Source organism: Bombina bombina, chromosome 7 (assembly GCF_027579735.1).
Source record: "Bombina bombina isolate aBomBom1 chromosome 7, aBomBom1.pri, whole genome shotgun sequence".
Classification (NCBI taxonomy): domain Eukaryota; kingdom Metazoa; phylum Chordata; class Amphibia; order Anura; family Bombinatoridae; genus Bombina; species Bombina bombina.
The window spans coordinates 141,512,715-141,540,466 of record NC_069505.1 but is presented as its reverse complement, the minus strand read 5'-3'; the positions used below and the strand labels follow the sequence as shown (position 1 = coordinate 141,540,466).

The following is a 27,752-nucleotide window of genomic DNA, read 5'->3' as shown; positions in this document are numbered from 1 at the left end:
AATTTCTATTTTTTTTTTTTAAATTATAATGTTCCCATTTTATAGTAAGTTTGTGTAATTTTGCACTTACAATTACTTATTTTATAATTATCATCCCTAGTTTTAAATTATAGGCTACCCATACTACATATCTATTTATAAATGTATATTTTATACTGTCTTCCACTGATCCTCTGCAGGCAATAATGGAATTTATATTTTTTATACCTTAGAAAGCACCCTACTTGCTTTTATAATCAGCAATTTATTTTTACTTTATAGGCTAACCCTGCTACTTCTCTTTTTAACATTTATTTTTCATAAAGTCTTTCACTGATACTCTGCAGGCAATTTGGATCTTGAAATACGAGAAATTTTACTTATCTTACCTACAAAAAGACTCTAGTCTCTTTTTAAGGCTAATCCTGCTACATACATTTGTACTTTTCTTTTGTATATGATAATCCTTTGTTACCCATAATGTCATTTTGTACCCTTAAAAAGATGAAGTTAGAAAGCACCCTACTTGTATGTATTTATCTACCCTTTATGACTTATTGGCTAACCCCGCTACATACATTTGTACTTTTCTTTTGTATATGACAATCCTTTGTTACCCATGATGTCATTTTGCACCCTTAGAAAGATGAAGTTAGAAAGCACCCTACTTGTATGTATTTATCTACCCTTTATGACTTATTGGCTAACCCCGCTACATACATTTGTACTTTTCTTTTGTATATGACAATCCTTTGTTACCCATGATGTCATTTTGCACCCTTAGAAAGATGAAGTTAGAAAGCACCCTACTTGTATGTATTTATCTATCCTTTATAACTTTTATTGGCTAACCCTGCTACATACATTTGTACTTTTCTTTTGTATATTACAATCATTTGTACTACTATCAATTACATAGTCAAAGTGAGTTTTTTTGAGATGAGGCTATCGCCAATAATTGGCACATGTGCATTTATATCTGCTTCTCATTTGCACACCAGTTGTAGGCTTAATTGGAGTGGTACAAAAGCACAACTGTGACTATGTATTTAAACCCTTTGTAGGTGTTAAACACATAGTAAAATAAATTTATTTTTATTTTATTTATTTTTATTGAGGTTAATAGCACGGCATACATGAAACAAAGAAAAAAACAGGCATAATAATAACATATAAGCGTCATATGGTACAAATCTATAAATACATAGAATAATTCAAAAGGAATTTTAGAGGTATAGTACACAGGTAGAATGCCTAATATTCTTGAGTGCCTCCCAACTGATACAAGAGGACGCTCTTGGACCTCATATATATGTATATACAAAATACAGTGAGGCCCCGGTTTACGCACGACTCGGTATACGAAATTTCGGTTTACGAAATCGAAATTTGAAGAAAATTTGACTCGGTTTACGAATTTTTTTCGCAATACGAAACAAAATGCCGGTTTGCCCCCCTCGGTTTACGAATATTTTTCGCAATACGAAACCAGTGGCCCCTGTGCCCCCTGCATACTCAAGTATGATTGAATTAATGAAGTTTGGGTACCAGTGTAGAGGTGTTGGAGAGGTTTTGGAGCCATTTTGCAGCAAGTTGTTGAGCCTTTTGGAGCCATTTGCAGCAAGTTGTGGAGCCTTTTGGAGCCATTTGCAGCAAGTTGTTAAGCCTTTTGGAGCCATTTGCAGCAAGTTGTTAAGCCTTTTGGAGCCATTTGCAGCAAGTTGTTAAGCCTTTTGGAGCCATTTGCAGCAAGTTGTTAAGCCTTTTGGAGCCATTTGCAGCAAGTTGTTAAGCCTTTTGGAGCCATTTGCAGCAAGTTGTGGAGCCTTTTGGAGCCATTTGCAGCAAGTTGTGGAGCCTTTTGGAGACATTGGAGCCATTTGCAGCAAGTTGTGGAGCCTTTTGGAGACATTGGAGCCATTTGCAGCAAGTTGTGGAGCCTTTTGGAGACATTGGAGCCATTTGCAGCAAGTTGTTAAGCCTTTTGGAGCCTTTTTTGGACACTTTACTTGAATTTTTTCGGACCTCCGGAACGCATTAATTGATTTTCAATGCATTCCTATGGGAAACCGTGTTTCGGTTTACGAATTTTTCGCAATACGAAACGACCCGGAGAACGAATTAAATTCGTAAACCGAGGCCTCACTGTATACGGAAGGCTAATGCTCACAATGGAAACCACTTTTGGGTCTCCAAATAAGAACCTCATTTTTTATATTTTTGGGTTCTCAACTTGAACAGGTAAATTGCAAGAGAACACTAGCAATTAGAGTGCCAACTCCAGCCATTCAGTTACAAGTTAGTCAGAATGTAGGTCTAAAAGACAAATAATTAAAGCTTTGAAGGTCCCATCAATTAGTTTGGACGGAAGGGAGAAGTAGGCAAGAAATAAATTAGCTAAAGGAGGTGATTTGGTGGGCTGACTGCTAGGGCAGGTTGAGGACCATTAGGCCAAATAGGATTTTAACTTTGAAGAGAAGTAATCAATAAAACAGTATAACATTAGAGCACAAGATGGGCTACACTGGTAACTGGGGCACTGATTAGAGATTTGCAAGCCACATCAAAAACTAGACTAGGTTTTAAAGCTTTAAACTAAGGTGTTTGCATGTAAGCGAACCGGACCATCTATGTCATAGTGTAATTTAGTTTATAAAAAGATCATACTATGGGCATGTATATATAATGCTGGGTACAACTTTGTATAATGTTGCTCTCATCTTCCCAAGGGGAGAGTATTGGTGCAGGACCTGCCTGCAACAGAAGGGTGGCCAAAAAAAAACATCACACTACAGGTCACATTATTAACAGACAAAGTGTACATATTACATTTCTTTTGATTGCTAAATGCTTAAAGGGACACTGTACCCAACATTTTCTTTCCTGATTCTGATTGAGCATGAAATTTGAAGCAACTTTCTAATTTACTCCTAAAATCAAATTTTCTTCATTCTCTTGGTATCTTTATGTGAAATGCAAGAAAAGTTTAGATGCCGGCCCATTTTTGGTGAACAACCTGGGTTGTCCTTGCTGTCCAGAGTACTGAAACCAAAAAAAAGCTTAGATGCCTTCTTTTTCAAATAATGATAGCGAGAGAATGAAGAAAATTTGATAATAGGAGTAAATTAGAAAGTTGCTTAAAATTTCATACTCTATCTGAATCACGAAAGAAATTTTTTGGGTACAGTGTCCCTTTAATGTGACTAACAAGCTGATGGAATCTACAATAGGGGTTCGCCTAATATATCCATTTCACATAACCTAGTCAGTTACTCAAATCTAAGGCCAATATGAATGGCAATATACATAGTAGGATTCATAATCTCATGTTCATGCCCAACAGTCCAAGTGCAGAAAGCAAGGCACCATAAATGAAATAGCAAACGTCCAAGTACCCATCTCGCTCTTAATGGTAAATAAAACAGGCAGGCTAGTGGCATATCCTATGAAAATAGGTCTCCAGCGTTTCCCCACAGCGGCTAGCCAGCCATGAGATAAACAGTAAAAGTATTAGTCCCTGACCTGCGCTCCGCTCACAGAGAGATCACGGACCTCCAGGGTCCCATGTAAAGTATAGTGGGGCTGTGCGGTGGCCTGAATGAAGCCTCTGCGAGGGTGGTAGCAATTGCCCTGGGTCTCTGGGAATCACAACCCTTTTCAGGAGCTACACTCCTGTACTTGAGGGAACAGCGCCTGCAGGTTGAGCTTACCATTTATGCTGTTCTGCTGGTCAGTGTGTGGGAAATCAGCAATTGAAAGACACAGGCCTGGGATAGCAGCCACTGTTCCGTTTGCCAGCATGCTCTCCTGCAGCATTGTTGTTTCCTCATTCTTGCGTTCCGTTACATTAACAGGCTCATCAGATGCAGGGTGCAGACGCCGGGGCCCCAAGACGTCGCCCCCCCCCATTATCAGATGGGTTAGTCTCAAAACGAGCAGTTTGTGGAAACAAGTAGGTGTCGCTGCTATTAGGTGAATGATAGAGCTTATTTTCTAGGGCAGCGTGATGGCGCAAAAGCAAATTGCGCAGTTCTGCGAAGAAAGTTGAAGGGATCTCTATTTTAAACACCTGTCGCCAGACGTTGAACGGGAACGTAGTAGGCGATGTTATGGGAATTGCTTGCAGTGTCTTGATAATTTGAGACCTTGCAGGGTTTTGCGGAACTTCCCTGCTTCTTAACGACAGAAGCGAATGATCCCCTGCCGGGGGGTTAGATTGGTAGGCCGCAACCTCTGATTCTTACCGGGGTATTGCAAATAGCCTCAAATCTAGCAATAATGGTCGTACACACTATAGGTTGCTCATCTGTGCTAGTTTGGCTCAAAATAAAGTGTGATGCAGTTTTGAAGAGAAGATTTTAGGTAGATTTGCGCTGATGGTGAGGAGAGCTGATAAATATGCGACCAGTCATGGCCGCCACCAGGAAGTTCCCCCCAAAGAAATTTAGTTTAAAAATGGAATGCTTTAACATAAGAGTATTTTATTTTTTAAATACAATTGTTGACTGGCAACACACAATGGCAAACAGTCTGTCCTAAAAGCATAAAATGTAACTGCCCTAGATTTTATATCACTTATTATTTGCTTAAACTATGTTTTTTACCTCTAGGATTACCTTGTATCCAAGTCTCTGCAGAGTGACCCCTTATTTCAGTTCTTTTGACAGACTTGCATTTTAGCCAGTCAGTGCTAACTCATAAATAACTCCACAGGAGTGAGCATAATGTTTATCTGTGGCACACATGAACTAGCACTGTTTAGCTATAAAAAAATGTCACAATGCACTGAGATAAGAGGTGGCCTTCAAGGGCTTAGAAATTAGCATATGAGCCTAACTAGGTTTTGCTTTCAACAAAGAATATCAAGACAACAAAGCAAATTTGATGATAAAAGTAAACTGGAAAGTTATTTAAAATTGCATGCCCTATCTAAATCATGAAAGTTTAATTTTGACTAGACTGTCCCTTTAAATGCCTTTAGGAAAGCATGAAACAACCAGGGCCAGAGAGAGAATAAAAAGCAGTTATGGAAAATGTTTAAGACCAGCCCTATTTTCTGTTGAAGCAGTAGAATGCACACACCCCGTTTTACTTAAGGGGATTACTGGGATACTCCTACCTCCAATATTTTTTGCATAATTAAATTACATTAGTAAGGGGGGAACTTCCAGGCAGCGGCCATGACTGGTCGCATTCCTGCAAGCTGCTCCAGCTTTCCTATACCATTTGCAAGATACCACCCTATTTAAGAAGCATCTCGTATGGAGATTGACATATTTACAATATTCTAAAGAAAACCTATCCATAGAGATAATTTTTTCCGGAATTGCTGCTGGCTTCAGAGCCCGGAGCTAATTTGAAGCTGTGGCCTCCAACATCTGCCACGTGAGATAACCCTCCGGCAGGACGCTCTCTAGCTCCTGTCGTTAGTTTTCATGTGAGTATATTCACACCACCTTAACCAGTGTGCTGACCTAACGTTTATTATAAAGAACTAACATGGATATGAAGAGTGCCGCCGCCATTTTTAAGTGCTGAGCAATCTCCTCTCGGATCACCATGCTGCTCTAGAGGAAACACTAGCCACAGCATTTAATCCTGAAGCTTTAAAGGTACCTCAACAAACTATTCCAACCAGGCCTGTGTTGGCAATACATTTTAACAGTAGCGCTTTGGGGCCCCAGTGCTACATACGAACCCTGCTTGAAAAAGATAGGGCACTTGCTATCATGGGTCCAAAACCAGGCAATGGGGAGATCGCGGCTGTGAACACTGAATATGCTACCGGCAGAAGCGCAACCTGTGCAGGGATCAGTAACAACGGTACAGCAGTTACCAGTTACCCAATCATTATTACTGTTAGCTGGGGAAAGAATATACAAGATAGCCCCTGCTGAGCATTCATTCCAAGACCAGGGAGACATATGGTCACAACCGCATTGCCCCTTAGTGATTTTGCAGCTTCCAATGACCCCTTGCTATTCTGTTTCGCTGCTGCTCAACTGGGACACTATCCGGAGGCAGAGATGCTGCCCTCCGGTCACTACATGCTCACGGCTTAGACCCCTAGCGCGGCAACTGTCTGGTAAAATTGACTCTTGCAGGGGGACCTGCACCGGAATTGGTTAAACTTAGACCTGGACATGAGTGAACAGATTTACGATAAATACTTTATGTCTATTTACAGCCCTGTTTGAGAACTCCTCTGCTACAACCCTTTATGCTAACAAAATGTGATGCAGTAGATATTTCTTTATTGTTTGCCTCTAAATGTAGAAAAAAATGACTTTGGCAAAAGGACTCGCACTGGAATAGGTTAGGCTGGTGGGTTTAGCTAGAACTATGCTCAGCACTGTATCTATACCCATCCAGTTACGTTTGTAAGCTTTTCTGTTGTTATTTTCAAAATTTATATTGTGTAGTAGGGCTTGCTTGTTTTAGCAAATTACTATATTTGCGCTATTTCATTTATGATTGCATGTATGCTGTAGCCTCTTTACATAACTGCAATTTAGTATACAGGGGCATATTACTTTACATAATCTAATTTTATTGATATTGAGCCCTCCTCACTAAATTCAGTTTAGCTGCTTGCCTTTATATTAGCCCACTAATGCACTTGCCCTGCACAGTTTCACCCAGACAGGGCAGGTTAGGGAAGCCTCTTATTATCCCACAGGTTGTATTCCTCTTTTCTTTTTTTTTCTCCCCTAGCAGCTAACTAATGGCAGTTTTATTTGCAGCTTAAGAGAATTTTTATCTAAATTGACCTCAAGCTATAAGTTTGCTAAACGTCTATTTATTGTTACTGTAAACTCATTGTGTGGTGCTGCATTGCCCGCGGCCGAGGTGATGCACCATGCACATATTTATACAACTAGCATTTACAGTTAGTAGCACATAGGAAATAAATCTAGTTCTAAATTGAGGTTTCTCATACAAGTAATTTCTTTACTCGTTTTACCCCTGCCTGATTACTATATGACAAGTCCTAAGACTGTCCTTTTTTCTTAGTAGGTCAGCACAGAAAATTTATCATATACAATAGTGTACGCTAGCATTATTTCACCTCGTTGGCATCAACTATTCTAAACTCACCTTATCTCTTTAATATTATCCATAGTTGTGTCAATAACAGATTATTCTAGAGTGTTCATTGAAAAATGAGGTTTATCAGTTGAGATCCAAAAGTGGTCTCCTTTATTGGAATTAACCTCCTTCTCTTGGACCATATAGTGATGAGGTCCATGAGTGACCTTTTATATTATTAAGGAGGGTAACAGATCATTAGGCATTTGAATTATTCGCTATATTTATCGATTTCTGTTTTTAAAAAATCTATACTGTATGTTTGAAGCTTCTTGTCATGTGATGTGTGTATTACAGCGAATATTGTATTTTACTGTTTTATGTTTTCTGTATGCCTTATTTTGAACCTCAAATAAAAAAAAATTACATTAGTAATAATAGTAATAGTAAATAATAATAGTAATTAAAAAATCCAGTTTGTTGTTATAGACTCACCCAACAACCCAATTTTCACAGTGTGAAAATGATTATCCATAGTATCATCTGGAGAAGACACTCAAAACAGTGTGGCACTAGTAACCATCCAAAGGAGGGAAACTAAAATTGTACATGGTCTAGGTAGGAGATAAAAATGTACAAGAAAATACTCTGACTTAAAAAAATTGTCTAGTCAAAAATGAAACTTTCATGATTTGGATAGATCATGCAATTTTAAGCAACTTTCTAATTTACTCCTATTATCACATTTTCTTTGTTCTCTTGATATCTTTATTTTAAAAAGCAAGAATGTAAGCATAGGAGTCGGCCCATTTTTGGTTCAGCACCTAGGTAGCACTTTCTGATTGGTATCTAAATGTAACCACCAATCAGCAAGCGCTACCCAGGTGCTGAACTAAAAATGGGCTGGCTCCTAAGCTTACATTCAAATAAAGATACAAAAAAAAAAACTAATGAAAAATTGATAATTAGGAGTAAATTAGAAAGTTGCTTAAAATTGCATGCTCGATCTGAATCGTGAAAGTTTAATTTTCACTAGACTGCCCCTTTAATAAAGAAGAGAGGTGATAAAGCTGCATTGTTTTACCAGCAGCAACAACCCCTTAAATTGTAGATGACCAACCACAGCTGCAGCAGCCCACCAGGAAATGTCCTGGTAGGTCAAGCAAGCCTTGCACTGAACATCCTGCCTTTTTTTGGTTTTAAAGTGCCATAAAACACGTTGAGATTAGTGCATATCCTAAAAGGGCTAATTAAGTAAAAATAGTTTGCATTACAATTTTTTTTTAAAAATTGCTGGCAAGTAATTTAAAATAATTTTCAAAATTAAGCAAAATTATTAACATAGCCATGCTGTCTGAAGCAGTCTGATCCACCATCCTCCCTTATCAGTGTTCAGCATCAGAAACACAGGCATTGTATTTAAAGGATCAGTCAACACGATAGATTTGCATAATCAACAAATGAAAGATTTCAAGACTATGCAATAGCATTTAGTCTGAACTTCAAATGAATAGTAGATTTTTTTCTGACAATTTTAAAAGTTATGTCTATTTCCACTGCCCCTATACCATATGACAGCTATTAGCCAATCACAAATGCATACAAGTACCATGTGACAGCTTTCAGCCAATCACAAATGCATACACATTTATTCTCTGAATTCTTGCACATGCTCAGTAGGAGCTGGTGACTCAAAAAGTTTAAATATAAAAAGACTGCACATTTTGTTAATGGAAGTAAATTGGAAAGTTGTTTCAAATTACATGATGTTTCTGAATAATGAAAGTTTAATTTTGACTACAGAGTCCCTTTTAACTAAGTTCACAGCAACTTATTTGCTTCTAGGCATGCTCCAGCAGATAATGAGTGTTAAAGTCTTGTGTTCTACCATATAAATGGTAGATATAGATACAGCCATAGGAGGAATTGTGTGTGTGTGTGGGGGGGGGGGGGGGGGGGGGAGTAAGAGCTGTACAATTCAGAAACTTAAAAGAAAGGGTTAATGGCAAGGCACTGCAGTATAAATTTGCAGGTAAAGTAATTAAAGTACATATTATTATATTTTGTCTCTCTCTCAACTTGTTTTATGTCCCTTTAAGCAATGGAAAATCTGACTGGGGGACGTACCTAGAATCGTAGGCAGTCCTCCATGATCCAATCCCGGCACTGAAATCACGTGATTGCGTAATTTCATTTTTCAAGCAAATATTTACATTGGAACTTTGTCTGATGTTCAACTTGCCCCAGACATGAAGGGGTTAAGAAAGTGATCATCTTTAATGGAACCTGAAACCCAAAATATTTCTTTCAAGATTCAGACAGAGCATGCAATTTTAAAAGAACGTTTCTAATTTACTTTTATTATTACCTTTTCTTTATTTCTAGGTATCTTTTGCTAAAATGCAGGGATACAAGATCAGGAGAGTGCACGTCTGGAGCACTATATGGTAGTAGTTTTGCAAGAATGTTATCTAATTACAAGAGCACTGGATGACAACACTATTTCCTGCCATGTAGTGCTCCTGACATCTACATAGGTATCTCTTCAACAAAGAATACCATGTGAACAAAGCCAATTTTATAATAGAATTAAATTGGAAACGTTTAAATTTACTTGTATTACCACTTTATTACTTTGTTCTCTTGGTTTCTTTTGTTAAAAAGCCCAGGTAGGTATTCTCAGGAGTGCACTTGTCTTGAGCAATACATGGCAGCAGTTTTGCAAGAATACTTTTAACAATGTTATACATGTGCAAGATCACTAGGTGGCAGTAGTGTTTGCTGCCATATAGAGCACAAGACACATGCATGCTACCTACCTAGGTATTCTCTTCAATAAAGAATACCATGAAACAAAAAAAAATTCATAACAGAAATAAATTGAAAACTTTAATTTATAGTACATAGTCCAAATACTACAAGGATGGAATTATTGGTTTAACACTAAGGGTTTGCAAAATTTGTTATGCTTGAACTGTAACTTTAATAGGGGTCACCTAATCCAAAACCGCTGCACAAAAGTATACATTTGTAGAAACTAGACACCCCAGGGTATTCATCTAGAGGCATTTTATCACCAAGGGCAGAAAATAAAATATACATGTAGGGATAAAAACGAGTACATAATAAAAAGACAATGCATAAGCAGTAGATTTTTTGACAAATGTATTTTTTCTCCCATTTTCCGGTCCCTTGTATCATGTGACAGACATCAGCCAATCACAGACTAGTATACGTATACTGTACCCTGTGAGCTTGTACACATGCTCAATAGGGTCTAGTTCCCCAGAAAGTGTGAATATAAAACAACTGTGCAAAATTTGATAATGGAAGTAAATTGTAAAGTATCTTAAAACTGCTGCTCTTTCTGAATCATAAAAGTTTATTTTGACTTGATTATCCCATTAAAATATTTTTTTTAATATTGGTATCACAGGTATCCTCTCTTTCAGAAAATAAGAGTGCTGACAGCGAGAGAAGAGGAGGGACCATGGCAAGCCACTGTTGTTTTGTTTGTGATTTATGACATGTGATCATTGTGATGGCCGTCACCATGGGGGCACTTTATTGGACATCACTGGACTGCCTAACTCTGGAGTGATCCAGGTACAGCCCATTGAGCCTGATACCAGCATGCATTGCAGCATGCTAGTATCTTGGCTACATTAAAATATAGAATTGATGTGATTGGCTTTTACGGAGATTGTACACATAGTAAATAATATTTGACTATTACTGCACTATTGCTGGATAGCCTCAAATGTAGGCATCTAGCTACAGCATGAGATACACTCTGATCACAGCATGTATCGCATATAATGGAAGCAAACCCTGGTCCTAATCGCTGAGAGGTATGCAATCACTTATCAGGGGTTGCTTCCAACTATCCATTTCCATGACACCAAACTGTTGAGGTTCCCATAAATAGAGCTATCTAGTTTGCCATTAGCGAAACCCGTGTTAATACAGCCTTGTAAAAGTCCACTAGAGTTTAACTAAGTGTTAAGCCCTTTGCAGGGGTTAAACGCATAGTTATATGCAAGTGCAATGATAGCAATAATAAAATGCTCAAACACCTTAGAGCAATTCCTTTTTGTACTTATATATTCCTGTAATTACTATCTTAAAAGAACCTGAGGTATGTATTGAAGTAGTTACTGATTTAATATAAGTGCAGGGCCGGACTGGCAATCAGACCTGCACTGGAAATATGGAAATGTTTAAAAACCGGCCCCAGAATGCCTCCGCCCCGCCTTCACCCCTAGCCTCCCCAGCCCCGCCTCTACCACGTTACACGTACAATGTTATTTTCCAGTTGTACAGTTATTACAATATTAAAAAAAGTGAGTGCAATAAAATATGCTTCCAAAGATATGAATTTACCTCTCCTGATTTTGCTTTGGTAGTTCCCAAACAACAGAATCCAACATCATGTCCCTGGAACGCTGAAGAATATTCATCCAGTTTTTCAAAATCTACCACTTCTTGAACCTAAAAAAGGAAAGAAAAACTAATTAAAAACAAAGATTTGCAGAACCACATTCACCCTCTGCTTTAAACTACTATGATGTAAGTGTTCAGAAATACACAAACAAAACAACATATCAGTTCCATCTGATGTGCTGTGATTAAAGGGACACTTTACTGTAAAATGTCTGTTCTTAATGTGGTCCCAATGACTTGCTGCAAAGTATTTAATGTTTGGAAAATTGTTACTTTATGTATTTGAAATAACCATTTTTGTTTGTTTAAATAGGTTGCTTGTGTTATCTCGTTTTATTATTGCTTTATAACTATGGGTTTTGCCTTTGCAAAATGATTAAAACATATTCAAAGCCCGGATGTGGAAGGACCGCCCATTTTCATGGTGGGGGAGATTACAGATCCTGAAAATGAACGTCCTCCCTAGATTGCTCTATGCTATCCAAGCAGTACCCATAACCTTACCACATAACTTTCTATTGCAAACTCAAAGGGTTTTAGACAAATTTGTACGGGGGGAAATAAAACCTAGGATTAAAAAGGCGACAATGTATAGAACAGTTAGAGAGGGAGGATTAGGTTTGCCTAACATTGAGATTTACGATCAAGCTACTAGCCTTCAGATGATAATAGATTGGCATAGAAATAAAGACAAGAAAGCTTGGATTCCGATGGACTCTCACATTCTACACACACCCAACCCGGGGGCACTATGCTGGATAGCTAAACAGATCACCATGGTTAAAATCTTATTCTCTGCTCGCCCATGTCTTTGACATATGGGATAATGTAATTAAAAAAACTCCCGGGCGTTTCCACGTTGGGGTCCCCTATGTCTCCCATATCTCCAAATGCGGAATTGATGGGAGGCATCAAATTTGATAAAGCTAACTCTAACACGTGGGAGATTGGATTGGATTATGCTCTTTAACTAAAGATGGCAAGCTTAAACTTAAGCACAAACTAACAGATATATTAGGGGGCGTCTTTTCAAATTGGCTAAAATATAATCAAATATATAATTTCATACAAACACACCCACAGAAAAAGTCTCTGCTCTGGAAATTAACCCCATTTGAATCGGTTTGCTCGGTAAATCTCCCAGCTCGCCACACCTTATCCTGGGCCAGGAAGCTATTAACTAACGCTCAAAACCATAAACACCCTGATTATACAGAACGATGGCATAGAGACTTGGGTAAGACATTAACAGACGCAGAATGGAGATATATACTTTACAGCATCAGGAAGTCTTCTTTTTCCACCAGGTTTTTGGAAACCAATTATAAGCTATTAACTAGATGGTACCTCACTCCCTCCAGACTGAAAAGTATTTTCCCCTCTTCCTCAGAGCTTTGCTGGCGTGGGTGTGGGAAAAGGGGTACTCTTATGCACATTTGGTTGGAGTGCCCCAAGATACAACCCTTTTGGGAAATGATCCAAGTTAATATTAAAATCATATTGGGCCTAGGGAAACAATATATATTGGAGCCAGAAGTTGCATTATTAAACCTCCCTACCACTTGTAAATGTAGATTGAGAAGTAGATTGATTCAATTAACATTAAATACAGCCAGATCCTTAATCACCAAGGGATGGAAGTCTCAGGCCTACCCCTCGTTTGATACATGGTTAGCCCATATGAAAGACACCCTGACAATGGAGGAATATGGGTATTTTAAAGCCAATAATTTAACATTTTTCCTTGATCTCAAATTTCTATGGGATGACCAACAACATAAGTTACCTCTAAATACTAAGACTTTTTCCCAGGACTCTAGTGTGACATGAGATATATAGATTGCGATAACACTTGTCTCGTGACTGGTAAACACATGCCTTTGACCCTTCCTCCCTTTACTTTCATATGACTCAGTATTGGACAGATCCACAAATGAGTGAATAACAATATGAATCTAAGTCAAATAAAGAGATGCTCCTTATATAGGTTCTAGGACGAATTTGCAGCCTTTATGTGCAGAGATTCGGTAGTTTAGTTATTACGGTTATTTGGTTTGTATTTGTTCTTATGTACTCTCAATAGTCTTATTGGTTATTAATTTTCGGAAGTACATTTATTGCAAGTTATGGTAGTCAACTGTAGTGTGGAGATTAATTTACAATCCAGACGGATATTGTACAATGTATAAGAATTGCATGTACTGTTCACTGCTTTCCTTTGCTATATCAAAAACCAAATAAAGACAAATATATTTAAAAAAAAAACATATTCAAAGCCAGCTCTTGAGCAGTATTGCACAACTGTGAGCTAGCTGAACACTTATGTCAAGCAAATAAAAAGAGGATGTGTGTAGACACCAGGTAGCTCCCAGTAGTGAATTGCTGCTACTCAGCCTACCAAGGTTGATCAACAAAAGAATACAAAAAGAACAAAGTTAGTTTGATAATAGAAAAGTTAACTGAAAAGTCTCTTAAATATACCTGTTCTCTCTCTCTCTCTCTCTCTCTCTCTCTCTCTGTGGTTCTCAATACCAGTTCCCAGGGCACACTAAGGGGCAAGATTTTCAGTATATCTGAGATAGAGCACAGTTTAAATACTTAGCTGATCAGTAACCATGGTTTGTAAGCTGCTCTTACCCAAGGTAATCCTGACAATCTGGCCTGCTAGTGTGTCTTGAGGACTGGAATTGAGAAATGGAGCACTGTCTGCACCATTAACGTTTAAAGGAATATTGAACCCAATTTTTTTCTTTCATGATTCACATAGAGCATGTAATTTTAAGCAACTTCCTAATTTACTCATTATCATTTTTTCTTAATTCTCTTGGTATCTATTTGAAATAGCAGGAATGTAAAGTTTACGAGCCGGCCCATTTTTGGTTCAGCAACCTGGATAGCGCTTGCTGATTGGTGGCTACATTTAGCCACCAATCAGCAGGTGCTACCCAGGTGCTGAACCAAAGTAGGGCCGGCGTGTAAGCTTACATTCCTGCTATTTCAAATAGATACCAAGAGAACAAAGAAAAATTGATAACAGGAGTAATTAAAATTGCCTGCTCTATCTGAATCATGAAAGAAATTTTGGGTTAAGCATCCCTTTAATTTTGACTTTCATGTCCTTTTTAAAGGGACAAAACAGTTGGGTACAACTACAGTAGGATGGTTACTACTCACCATATTATTGCATTTTCTCCTGTATCTACAGTCTCTTTAAAACCGTTCTCTTATTTTAACTCATTACAGAATCCAGTTGGTAAAACTCTGCATTTTATACTGGGTGGCACCATCTTGTAGCATTCTGTAATAGGAGCAGTGCACTTTCACAGATCTGCTTTTTGTCAGCTGTACCTTTTACTTCAGTTAAGCTCACATCATAGAGAGCAGAAGTGTTACATTTTGCAGGGTTTTTGCCAAGAACGCTGTAGGAAAATGAGAAGGAATTTAGAGTTCCTATTTGAAACCTCCCCCCTACAGTGTCATCGGCGCGAAAATTAGCTGTTAAAGCTGCACAATGAAGATACTGGTGACGAAATATGGGAGGGGGCAGACGGACATTTTAAACAGCCACACGAGACAAAAGTACTAAATTGGGCTATAGTTCAAAATAATAATCATTAGCAAGTTTATAGGAACTACATATTTGAAATTTTGGGTTGACTGTCCCTTTAAATAACAGCTCCAAGGGGGGCGGAGCCTGGTGCTCAGTGTAAATGGCGGTGTAGTCCTAGAGCTCCGCTGAACACTGCACAAATACCTATTGCTAAAGGGCAAGCAACTACCTAAAAAAGCAGAAGGATGACAGGGGAAGTGTTGTGAACTTCACTGGAGCGGATCAGAGGCTGAATTAGCCGCTACAACACCCGACAAGCAGCGGGTGGAAGAATAGGCAGAGCCGCCCGCCATCTTGACCACGAGGCCTATCAGCCATAAGGCAAAGGGAGACGCTGCAACCTGGTTACCGAGTCAGCTGTGATGGCGGCACGCAAATAGAACCGGATTCCGGATCCTACCCGGTCACACAAGTAAGCAGCACTGTGCTGAACTGACTATGGGACAAATAGTTTGAGAGGCGGCTGAGGGGATTGGCGGCTCTTAACCTGACTGACACAGCTGCTAACGGCCCGGTACAGGGGTAATCCATGTAAACCGCAAAGTGCCGATTAAACAATATAGTTACCACCAGCTGGGAAAAATAGCCTCCTGAAGGTGACAAGTTGCATAGAGACTATGATGTCTGGCTATCAAAGCTCATATATAAAAAACTGACATTAAAAAGTTATGAAGGCAAAGAGATGGTAAGAAACTAATGACACAGTTTGCAACTGCATGTGACTCAAAATTTGCTAACAGTTAGTAAAAAAAGGAGTATTAACCTACCACACAGCAGATATGTGCAAAGGGATATGAAAACCATGCTGCTGCTAAAGTTACACATTTAGGATGCTGAGGTGAAAATCTCTTCACAAACCACCATATTAATGCATTAGAGGCAGAACCATGCTTCAACACAGCTAACTACGTGAAAGCCTACTACTGAGCTGCTATGAGGCCTGGCCAATATCTGCACATGTATTCCACAGTAAGGGACACTGAAATAGATACAGATACATGTAACCTGTCATAAGCAAGGGAAACAAGCTTCAAGGAAAGTAAAATACAATTATTTGTCTGCCACAGACAACGCCAGACTAAATTAACAATCAACAAGTATAGATGAACCTCTAAGCGGGTGCAAGGTAGACATACGCTGCAGGTACAACTGGTGAGGTGTGGGACCACAGAACACAACAGGGACAACAAATAACCATATGCCAGTATCCCCAATTTGAAACTACTATTATTTCTCTCTAGAGGCGAGCATTTAACAGCTAACATGGCAGCAAGAAAACAAACTAAATCCTCTCAGGGACTTAAAACACCAACAGCTACCTTATTCTTTAAACCTGCACGAGAAAAGGTTATAGAAACAACTAGCAATGCCGCAGAAGAAGATATAGACTCTGAAACAGACTCGCAGTTTGCTGAGGAGGACTCTATTCCTGCCACTAAAGCTTACCTTAGGTCATTGGTATCTAAAAAAGATATTGATAAGAACTTTAATAAACTTTGGGAAAAATTTGATGCATTACAAAGCACTGTGACTAATAGCCTGACAGAAATAAAACAAGATGTTACGGAATTAGGCTCTAGAGTAGCGGCCTTGGAGGAGATTGAAACTTCAGTAACAGAAGAGCTCACGAGTGTTAACCAACAACTTATGGCACAACAGCAAGAGGTTGCTGAGATGCAAGATAAACTAGAAGATCTTGAAAACAGAAGCCGTAGATGTAATCTAAGATTAAAAGGGATACCGGAATCTGTAGCGGCAGACGAATTGAGCATTTACCTACATCAACTCTTTCAAGCCATCTCAAGCGAGGTAAATGAAGAGAAATTTCAACTAGAAAGAGCACACAGAGCATTGCGACCCAAACCAAAAGAAGAAGCCCCACCCAGGGATGTGGTAGTCAAATTCTTTAGATTTCAAGAAAAAGAGGAAATCCTTGCAGCGGCGAGGAAGAACCCTACATTTAAATTCCAAGGATCAGTAATCCAATTTTATCAAGACCTCTGTGTCAAAACGCTACAGAGGAGAAGTGAGCTGAGGCCACTCACCACACTGTTGAGGAAACATCAAATCAGATATAGGTGGGGATTCCCTTTTAACTTATACATCCTGCACAATGGCAGATCTATGAGTCTTAGAGAGCCAGCTGAGATCCCAGCAATCTGCAAGCAACTAGCTTTGGAGACGCCGGAATTATCGCAAATGAAGCATACGGAGGATTCAACACAGCAATCATCTGGGTCTACTCAACCACGAAAGCAAAGGTGGACAAAAGTCACAAAGAAGAAAACCAAGACATGAGGTTCCTGCTTTATACACACCTTGGTGGTCAATTGTCTGTGGCGATAATGGAGGTACAAATCTTGGAGATCAAGAACTGAAGGTTTTAAATGCCATCTATTGTTGCAGATGGCTTAAAGACTGGACTGTTTGTGGAAGAAACAAGGTAAACTTGAACACTTTCTATGCCCAACGTTAATCTTTTAGCAGTGGGAGTAAACAAACACCCATAAAGTGGATAGTACAAAGAGGGGGGGAGGGAGGGATTGAGGGTTTTTTCATTTTTTATGTTTTACTTCTACATGCAGTTTCCAAATGTGGGAGATACCTGTTTTTTTACAGTTTTTTATGTTCTCACTCAGTGTGACACAGATATTTTGTTGAAAATACTTTGTAACTTGACTGTTCTTGCTTCTGTTTTTGTTCTGCTATGTTATTTCTCCTGCTCAAGTGAAATTCCTAGAAGCAGAGGTGCCTATTTGAAATCTCTAAAGAAGGCAGCAATGGAGGTAGTAGAGGCGGATCCGGGGATGGGAGCCCCAAACTTCAAATAGTAAGTAATGACTACTGACATCCATTTAGTGTCGCATAATGTTAGAGGCCTCAATACAGACCTTAAGAGACGGACGGCGCTGACCCAGTATCTGAAAATAAAAGCTAATATAATATTCCTACAGGAGACACACTTCACCAAAGAAGTAGTTCCGAAATATTGGTCGAGAAACTTTGCTCAACACTATCACTCAACGACAGACAAAAAGAAAAGGGGGGGTGTCGATCCTGATACACCAATCCCTAGGTTTGGTAGTAGAGGAAACTATCAGAGATCCAGAAGGGAGGTTTTTAATAGTAAGGGGGAGGCAACGAGATAAACAAATTGTCCTATGCAATATCTATGCACCTAATGAGACACATATCTTTTTTTACACACATTTCCTATCTGCTTACCCAGTGGTCGCAAGACAGGATCCTGTTAGGTGGTGATTTTAATATAGAACTGTATAAGTACCAGAGTATAGACCAGACCAAATTGACCCAGAAACAACTAAGGCACAATTCTATGGTTAAAAAAATAAGGGAGATCTTTCTATCTCACAACCTTCTAGACTCCTGGGACACTCTATATGGGAAAACGTTAGACTACACTTATTATTCTCACGCCCATAAAACATACTCAAAATTAGACTATGTTTACTTGAGCCAGATCTGGCTTCCCGACTTGACATCCTCCACCATTCACGCTTGTGCTTGGTCAGACCACTCCATAGTTCAGGTAAACATTAGAGAAACATTCCAGGTTAGCACAGCACGTTCCTGGAATTATGACCCTTATGTCCTACAGCAACCAGGCATACATAACTCTATCTTACAAGCTATGTCAGAATATTGGGCATTAAATATGGGTTCCACCTCCAATCCGATTAACACTTAGGCAGCACACAAGCCTTTTATTAGAGGGTTACTCATTAAAGAAAAGGCGGCCTTTACCAAGGCTAATAGATCTCAGATAGACTCTCTACAAGCTCAAATAGACACACTTACAAGACTACACCAACAGGGCCAATCAGCGACAGTGTTCCAAGAACTACAAGCAAAGAGAGTAGAATTATCAACAATTATGAACAGGGCGTCTCTTAGAGCAGCTCACAGGCTGAAAGCACATTATTTTTTCTACTCTAACAAAACAGATAAGTATTTAGCACATAAGCTTAGAGAACAGACAAAGTTCTTTTCCATACCAATCTTACAAAAAAATGACGGTACATGTACTTCGAATCCACAGGAAATAGCTGATAGCTTTGCTCAATATTATGCCCATCTTTATGACGGGGAAAAAAACAACGCAGAATGACCGGACAAGACAGATACTACATAGATTTTTAGATGAGGCTAAACTAACACCAATTGATAAAACAGTCAGGGACGAATTGAATGCGAGGGTGTCGACCAGGGAGGTCCTGATAGTCATTAAGGAACTTAAGCCGGGAAAAGCAGCGGGCCCGGACGGGTTTCCAGGTGAATATTACCAACTTTTCAAATCGATCCTAACCCCACATGTTGTAACATTTTGCAACGACGTTCTACAAGGTGTGGAAATCCCAAAAGAAATTTTGCAGGCAAAGATAGTGGTGATCCCTAAGCCAGGAAGGAATCTAAAATTATGCCAAAGTTATAGGCCCATATCCTTAATCAATCAAGATATAAAGATTTTTACTAAGATTCTGGCAAATAGACTCAAAACACATCTACCGACCTTGATCCACCGGACCAGGTGGGGTTCATCTCGGGAAGAGAGGCCCCTGATAATATAAGGCGCACGATCTCCCTGGTTGACTATCTGAATAAGACACGAACGCCTTCTCTGGTCCTGTCTTTGGACGCGGAGAAGGCGTTCGATAGAATAGACTGGGATTTTATGTTTGAGGTTTTGAGCAAACTGGGATTTCATGGCCCATTTGTTCAAGCTATAAGAAGCATCTATTCTAACCCCACAGCACACATCAGAGCGGCAGGCTACCAATCTAAAAGGATTGATATCCGGAATGGGACAAGACAGGGTTGCCTCTTATCGCCACTTTTATTTGCTCTCTGCATAGAGCCCTTAGCTGCAGTGATTCGTTTAACCTCAGAAGTTCATGGAGTTTTGATAGGCAGAGAGGAATTTAAAATATCTTTATTTGCAGATGACATTCTTCTCACCCTGACCAAACCAATGGAGTCCCTACCCCACTTGTATCATATCCTACAAGATTATGCTGACATTTCAGGGTATAAGGTCAATCAGGAAAAATGTGAAGCGCTATCTATTGCCCTTCCTGCCCATACTAAAAAGATCATTAAAACTAATTTTTCATTTGAATGGGCTAAAGAGGCAATTAAATACCTAGGGGTTAGGTTGTCAAGTGATACCTCAGACTTATACAGATTAAATTATGTTCCTCTGTACAAGGTAATTAGAAAGGAGATTAAAACTTGGAAAGCTGGAGGTTTTTCTTGGTATGGCCGATTGTCGGCGGTCAAGATGAACGTTCTCCCCAGGCTATTATACTTTTTTCGGGCTTTACCGATTAGGATCCCATTCCTAGAACTAAACAAACTTCAGACAGATCTGATCAGGTTTATAAGGGGAAGCAAGAAAGCTAGAATACCCTCACAAGTATTAATGCAGCATAAACAATTAGGAGGAGTGGGGATACCAAATTTGCTTAATTTTTATCAAGCAGCGGGATTAGCACAGACTACCCTAATGAGCAAAAAACAAAAACAATTGATATGGGTGAGGGTGGAGACTTTAATGGCGGGATATAACCAATCAGAAGATATCCTATGGGAACACCCGAAGGATATATTTAAACTGACTAAGGCCTCGAAAATAACAGGAGAGATGATGTCAATGTGGCATTCGCTATCTACTAATCTAAAGCTTTTACCATCTGACTCATTAATGAGGCCATTAAGGACACTGATGGGCCCAGATCTTCAGGGACTAATTGGTAAATGGGCAAATAAGGGGCTCTATAGACTAGCAGATTTTCTCCATAAAGGGAAATTAGCTACTCACCAACAAATACAAGAAAAAATATTACCAGATAAATTACATTGGTTCCTATACCTACAGATCGCATCTGCCATCACTGGGGTCTTACCCCAACATCCCAGACAGAACTTAACGACACTAGAAAAACTTTGTAGTACTGATTCTCGCCACGGAGGATTAATCTCTACCCTATACATAACACTAAAGGCAGCCAAATATACTTCTAAATCTCTCCTAATGGAAAAGTGGGAAAGAGATATTAATATAGCATATTCCAAAGAGGAATGGGAAGAAATCTTTTATGGCTCAGGTAGGGGTATGATCAGTGCAGATTTGAAAGAAAACTGCATTAAGACTGTTTTTAGGTGGTATCTTACTCCGATGATCACATCACACTACACTCAAAACGGCAGTAGAAATTGCTACAGAGGCTGCGAGGAGGCAAGAACATATATTCATATGTGGTGGGATTGCCCTCAGGTACAGCAGTTATGGGTTAAATTGTCTAAATTGTTGAGTGAGGTGCTCTCGGAAAATATTACCCTGACTGCGACTCAAGCTTTGTTAAATGAACAGATAAAACCCTTCAACTCAGCCACAAACACATTCATATACATTTTCTGCACAGCTACTAGGATATGTGTGGCGCGTTACTGGAAGGTAGGGATACCCTCATGGGGAGAGGTAATGGAGAAAATCAAGACAATATACAAGCTATCTGAATCAGCCTCATTCATACAAGCCAACCACGAACAATTTTTAAAGATCTGGAATTATTGGATTTTAAGCGGACACTAATAAGACACAGAACGAGAAGATAGACACACTACCAATTTAGATCTAGGACAGGAACTGAACTATATAGGGGGTTAAGAGACGACAATTGACTGCTGATAATTATAAATATCTAGAAGAAGTGGGGCTCTCTCCCTGGATCAACGACAGGTGATATAAATGAGCAGGCAAGTTGAGGTTTGATGCTACAATGAGTGAGGGAGGGGGGGAGTTTATTGTTTATTGTTGCAGTTTAATGGGGGGGAGGGGAAGGGGGAAAAGTTTTAAGAAAACACAACAAAGCGGCGCGGAAAGAAAGGGGATGCCACGGAAAATTTCATGTCTTCTGTTAATGATCTGCTGCATTCCCCAATCCATGTCGCTATTAATGATTTTATGTTTAATCACACGGATTGTTAGAGTTTGCTGGTCTAAATAACCAATCACCAGCTACTTAACTGGCAGACCTAGCTACTTTCAAACTTTGATTGTGGAATCATAACACCTATCGTAGACTCTTAACTGATGGACTTTTATCAAAAAGAACAAAAGAGACAATGATATTTGTATGAAAAGTATACAAGGTGTTATATACTCTTTATATGTTTTGCAATAAAAAATTATTTCAACTAAATAACAGCTTCAAGATGGCGGCGCCCAGTGTGAAGATGCAGAGCTTCACTAACTAATACTTGTAAGGGGTAAAATAAGAGAATGACAGTTTGAAGACAGCTGCAGGCACATAAGAGAAAACAATAACATGGTGAGTAATAACTAGGGTGACCATATTGACGCTTTAAATAAGGGACACATGAAAAATACATATGTCAGGACTGTTTAAAGAAATGTTTTGAATAATGTTCCATTATAAAAACCCTGACATATGTATTTTTCAAGTGTCCCTTTTTAAAGCTGTAATATGTACCATACTACTGTAGTTGTACCCAGCAGTTTAATGTCCCTTTAAAGCCTTCTCTCACTAATCGGATTTGTCCAGAATGGTTGACAATCTCTTCTCTTGTGCAATTGGTTGTGTGAGAGCAGGAGGAGGGGCTACAAAAGTTAATACTTGAGAAAGGATATATGGTTGAAGGATGCCTACTACCTAATCCCAACTGCAGGCGGGCAGGTTCCCTGGTTGGGAACATTGTCAACTCTACTTTATTACATGGTGTCCATAGCGAGAAACAAGCATTTAATCAGTAAACAGTAAGGTCAAAATTAAACTTTTATAATTCTGACAGAGCATTCAATTTTACACAACTTTATCACTTGACTCTAATATAAAATTTGCTTTGTTCTGTTTGCTTCCTTAATTGAAAAGCATACCTAGGTAGGTTCAGAAGCAGCAATGCACTACTGGGAATTGACTGAACACAACGGGTGAGTCAATGACAAGAGAAAAATGTGTGTACCCACCAATCAACAGCTAGCTCCCAGTACTGCAGTAAAAAATATACTTTTTGTGTTCTTTTCAAAGTGCTGAGTGCTTTGATGCCTCCAGCCCTCTAAATGATTTTATCCTTCAATTACCCTGCAGTGGCTCCTAAAAAGACTGGGTATAATATTGTATAATCCTATATTATAATAGGCCAGGTATGTTTGTCCGATGCAGTCATGCGTAGTAGAGACTGCAGCGCGAGACAAACATACCTGGCTGTAAGTGGTCATGCGCATTAGAGACAGGCCTTAACCCCTCTGCCGTGATCGGGTTATTCCTGCATGCCCCATGAGTGGGGCAGTGCAGAAATGGTCTTGCAGAGTTGTCCCTCTCTGCTTCGGACAGCAGTTGTGCCGATGGAGGGTTAGGAGGGAGGAACGCTGCACTACAGAATTTTATTTTGAGAGAAGCAGAAGGAAGGAGAGGGGATCCAAGTGGATGGGGACCTTGATCCATGTACAACACAGGCTTTAGGACAAGATATACTATAAATGACTTACCACATCTTTGTAAGCTTCATCTTCATAAGGTAATTTTCTACGTCCAATGACTGTGACTTTATTAAACAGCTGACTAGTCACAATATCTTTAAGCAGTGCCTTGCCCGTCTCTCCGGTAGCACCAAGAATAAAACAAGACTTGTTAAGTCTTTTGTAGTCATCTTGCAGAGTACTAAGGTCTTTCTCCATCCTATATATACAAATAAACAAATACAAACAATAAAAATAACAAATATGGTTCTTACAAATTAAACCAGACTCTACACACTAGAGTTTCATGCTAGATTTAAAAATTCATCTCTAGAGAAAGCATCTTTTTAAGTTTCTAGTCCAGAATAAAAAAATACACAACTCATTATTAATTGAATCTCTTAAAGGGACATTAATCACTTTAAAAGGGCTGTTTTATAACGTAGAATTGCATAATCAACAAATGCATAATAAAAAGACAATGCAAAAGAAGTTTTTCTGACAAATGTCAATGATAGTTCTATTTTCCTTCCCCTTTATCATGTGAGAGCCATCAGCCAATCACAAAATACGTATACGTATATACAGTTAATTCTTGCACATGCTCATTAGGATCTGGTGCCTCATCATGTGTTCATATAAAAAGCATTATGTACATTTCGATAATGGAAATGAATCAGAAAGTTGTTTAAAATTGCTTGCTATATCTGAAGTATGAAAGTTTAATTTTTAATTTAGTGTTCCTTTAAATATTGTAATAAAAAAATTATGTGTAGTAAAAAAAAAAAAAAAAAAAAACCCTCAAAAACATTGCAATATGCTTTCATTATTTATTTTGTCGCCTTTTTCTGTAATTTATCTCTCAAAACTGTGGGATTTTCAGATCTCCTGAGTTTCTATAAAGTAATGGACACTGCCATGCTTAAACCTAGGTTCCTCTTATCTAATCGTTTGTGCTGATGACCATTAGAATATATTGTGGGATATGGTGATGTTAAAAGGACTTAAATGCTGATAAAATAAAATTACTTTTAACATTCCCACGTCTATTGTTTGCACACTTTATAGGTCCCCGATTGTCCTCAGTAGAAGAAAAAAAAGATAAGGAAAACATTTTTCAACATGGTAGCTTCCATTACATTACAGAAATAAAAGTACTATATACAAACTAAAACTTAACACTTAAAAAGGTTTACTAAACCTATTTTTTTTCCTTTCATGATTCAGATAGAGCATACAATTTTAAGCAACTTTCTAATTTACTGCTATTATCAATTTTCCTTTGTTCTCTTGCTATCTTTATTTAGAAAGTAGGAATGTAAGGCTTAGGAGCCGGCACATTTTTGGTTCAGAACCTGGCTTATGCTTGCTTATTGGTGGCTAAATGTAGTCACCAATAAGCAAGCACTAACCAGGGTTCTGAACTATAAATGGACCAGATCCCAAGCTTTACATTCCTGCTTTTAAAATAAAGATAGCAAAAAAACAAAGAAAAATTAATAATAGGAGTTAGAACGTTGCATAAAGGGACACTGAACCCAAATCTTTTCTTTGATTCAGATAGAGCATGCAATTTTAAGCAACTTTCTAATTTACTCCTATTATGAATTTCTTCATTCTCTTGCTATCTTTATTTGAAAAGCAAGAATGTAAGTTTAGAAGCCGGGCCATTTTGGTTCACAACCTGGGTTGTGCCTGTTGACTGGTGGCAAAATGCACCCAGCATTAAACAAGTCCTGTCCAGGGTCTGAACCAAAAATTGTCTGGCTCCTTAGCTTAGATGCCTTCTTTTTCAAATAAAGATAGCAAGAGAATGAAGAAACATTGATAATAGGAGTAAATTAAAAAGTTGCTTAAAATTGCATGCTCTATCTGAATCATGAAATAAAAAAAATGTGTTTAGTGTCCCTTTAAACTTGTATGCTCTATCTGAGAAAAAAATGTGGGTTTAAACTATTTTTAACAACTTATATGATTTTAAAAAAACAACAACATATTTTTCTCAGGCTAATATTTGATGTGAATAAATCATTGATAGCTAGCTTTTATTGACTGTGCAACGCCCCTTTCAAAAGTGTGAAGGCTTTTGCAATATTTATTTTGGAAATTATATTTGCTCCTGTAACTTATGTCTGTACCAATAAACATAGATGTATCAAACTACTTAAGTTTTGTCTTCTAGAAATGTAGTAACTTCTTATCATAATCAAATACAAATCACTGACTTGGAATGAATATTTACTTATACAAATTCATAGCAATTCTAGACCTTAGCTTGCATGTGCAAAGCTCTGCTTGTTATCATAGGGACAATGACTTGGCAATAATTACCTGGGTGTGACAAGGTACAGCACAGGGCGTGGCAATTAGCAAATAAAAACAAATGATCAGGAGTTCTGTAAAGCAATAGCAGCTATCATGGAGGTTATTGTATCTGTAGTTACAGTTTCAATATCACATTGCATTTTGCTGTGTCACAGCCATATTACTTATTTTAAAAGCACACGTTTATTCAGGGTATTAAAACTTTATTTTAACCACTTGCCAAACCTGTATCACTGTATGTATAGTTCTGCAGCCTCCTCTAGCAGCAGAGGGGTTAAAACGTGTTAGTCCCTTAGATGCCAGGGGTTAGAACAACACAGGACAAAATGTGTAGGTTATTAATTTATTACACTAGCAGAGGGTTCTAACAGAGCTTGCTATATACATTGCTGGTGACAATAATACATATAAGCACTTTAATAATAAGGTACTGTCACCAAGTGTAAACACACCAAGTGTGCACTCCAGAGTGTATAGCAGTGTGCCTTCCAGATTATACATCAGTGTGCACTCCAGACTATACAGCAGTGTGCACTCCAGACTGTACAGCAGTGTGCACTCCAGACTGTACAGCAGTGTGCCCTCCAGACTATACATCAGTGTGCACTTCAGACTATACAGCAGTGTGCCCTCCAGATTATACAGCAGTGTGCACTCCAGACTGTACAGCAGTGTGCACTTCAGATTATACATCAGTGTGCACTGCAGACTGTACAGCAGTGTGCCCTCCAGATTATACATCAGTGTGCACTGCAGACTATACAGCAGTGTGCCCTCCAGATTATACATTAGTGTGCACTCCAGACTATACATACCTTGGTATCTCCGTTGTGTCCAAGTTTTCTAGATAGTGTAATGTGCCAACAGCCAGCAGCAGCACGCACCCCGCAGTAAACCAACCCCACAGTGTGCCAGGCATGTACCCTACACTTTCCTGACTGCCTGACACTGAACTGAGGCACACACTGACACTCCCTTCCTGGCCAGCCCTGGAAGCACATGCGTGTTATACAAAGGGGGAGGGAAGCAAGAACTGTGTGTGTGTACTGTGGAGCACATTATAACCCTGACAGGGTGTGCACTGTGGGGAGAAGCACACCCTGTCAGGCATTATGTGTTGCTAGAAAGAGAACAATATCAGTGCATGCTAGCACAGATATCTCTGTACAGTAACACAGATACTTATAGTAGGGAGGTCAGTGGCCCCGCACAGTGATCGTTATTTATATTGTTACATATGGCAGAGAGGACACTGTATGTCCCTCTATACTGACACTACTACTCATACTGTTACTTATGTTAGGGAGGACAATGTCCCTTTATACTGACACTGTTACTTATACTGTCACTTATGTTAGGGAGGGCGATGTCCCAGTATACTGACACTGTTACTTATACTGTCACTTATGTTAGGGAGGGCAATGTCCCAGTATACTAACACTGTTACTTATACTGTCACTTATGTTAGGGAGGGCAATGTCACTGTATACTGACACTGTTACTTATATTGTTACTTATGTTAGGGAGGGCAATATCCCTGTATACTGACACTGTTACTTATACTGTCACTTATGTCAGAGAGGACAATGTCCCTGTATACTGACACTGTTACTTATACTGTCACTTATGTTAGGGAGAGCAATGTCCCTGTATACTGATACTGTTACTTATACTGTTACTTATGTTAGAGAGGACAGTGTCCCTGTATACTGACACTGTTACTTATACTGTCACTTATGTTAGGGAGTACGATGTTCCTGTATACTGACACTGTTACTTATACTGTCACTTATGTTAGGGAGAGCAATGTCCCTGTATACTGAGACTGTTACTTAAACTGTCACTTATGTTAGAGAGGGCAATGTC

At 38.8% G+C, this 27,752-nt stretch overlaps 1 protein-coding gene across 1 annotated transcript in view; it reads right to left on the bottom strand.

Moving 5' to 3' along the window:
* The window catches only part of HTATIP2 (HIV-1 Tat interactive protein 2), a 73,220-nt gene extending 46,358 nt beyond the window's left edge, over window positions 1-26,862 (bottom strand). The window contains exons 1-3 of the mRNA XM_053720369.1: window positions 26,702-26,862; window positions 23,592-23,781; window positions 11,392-11,499 (exon numbers count right to left, since the gene is read on the bottom strand). Of these exons, the coding sequence (XP_053576344.1) occupies window positions 11,392-11,499; window positions 23,592-23,781; window positions 26,702-26,805 (402 nt within the window). The 5' untranslated portion in view covers window positions 26,806-26,862. The remainder of the gene's footprint in view (window positions 1-11,391; window positions 11,500-23,591; window positions 23,782-26,701) is intronic.
* Between the last annotated feature and the right edge of the window lie 890 nt (window positions 26,863-27,752).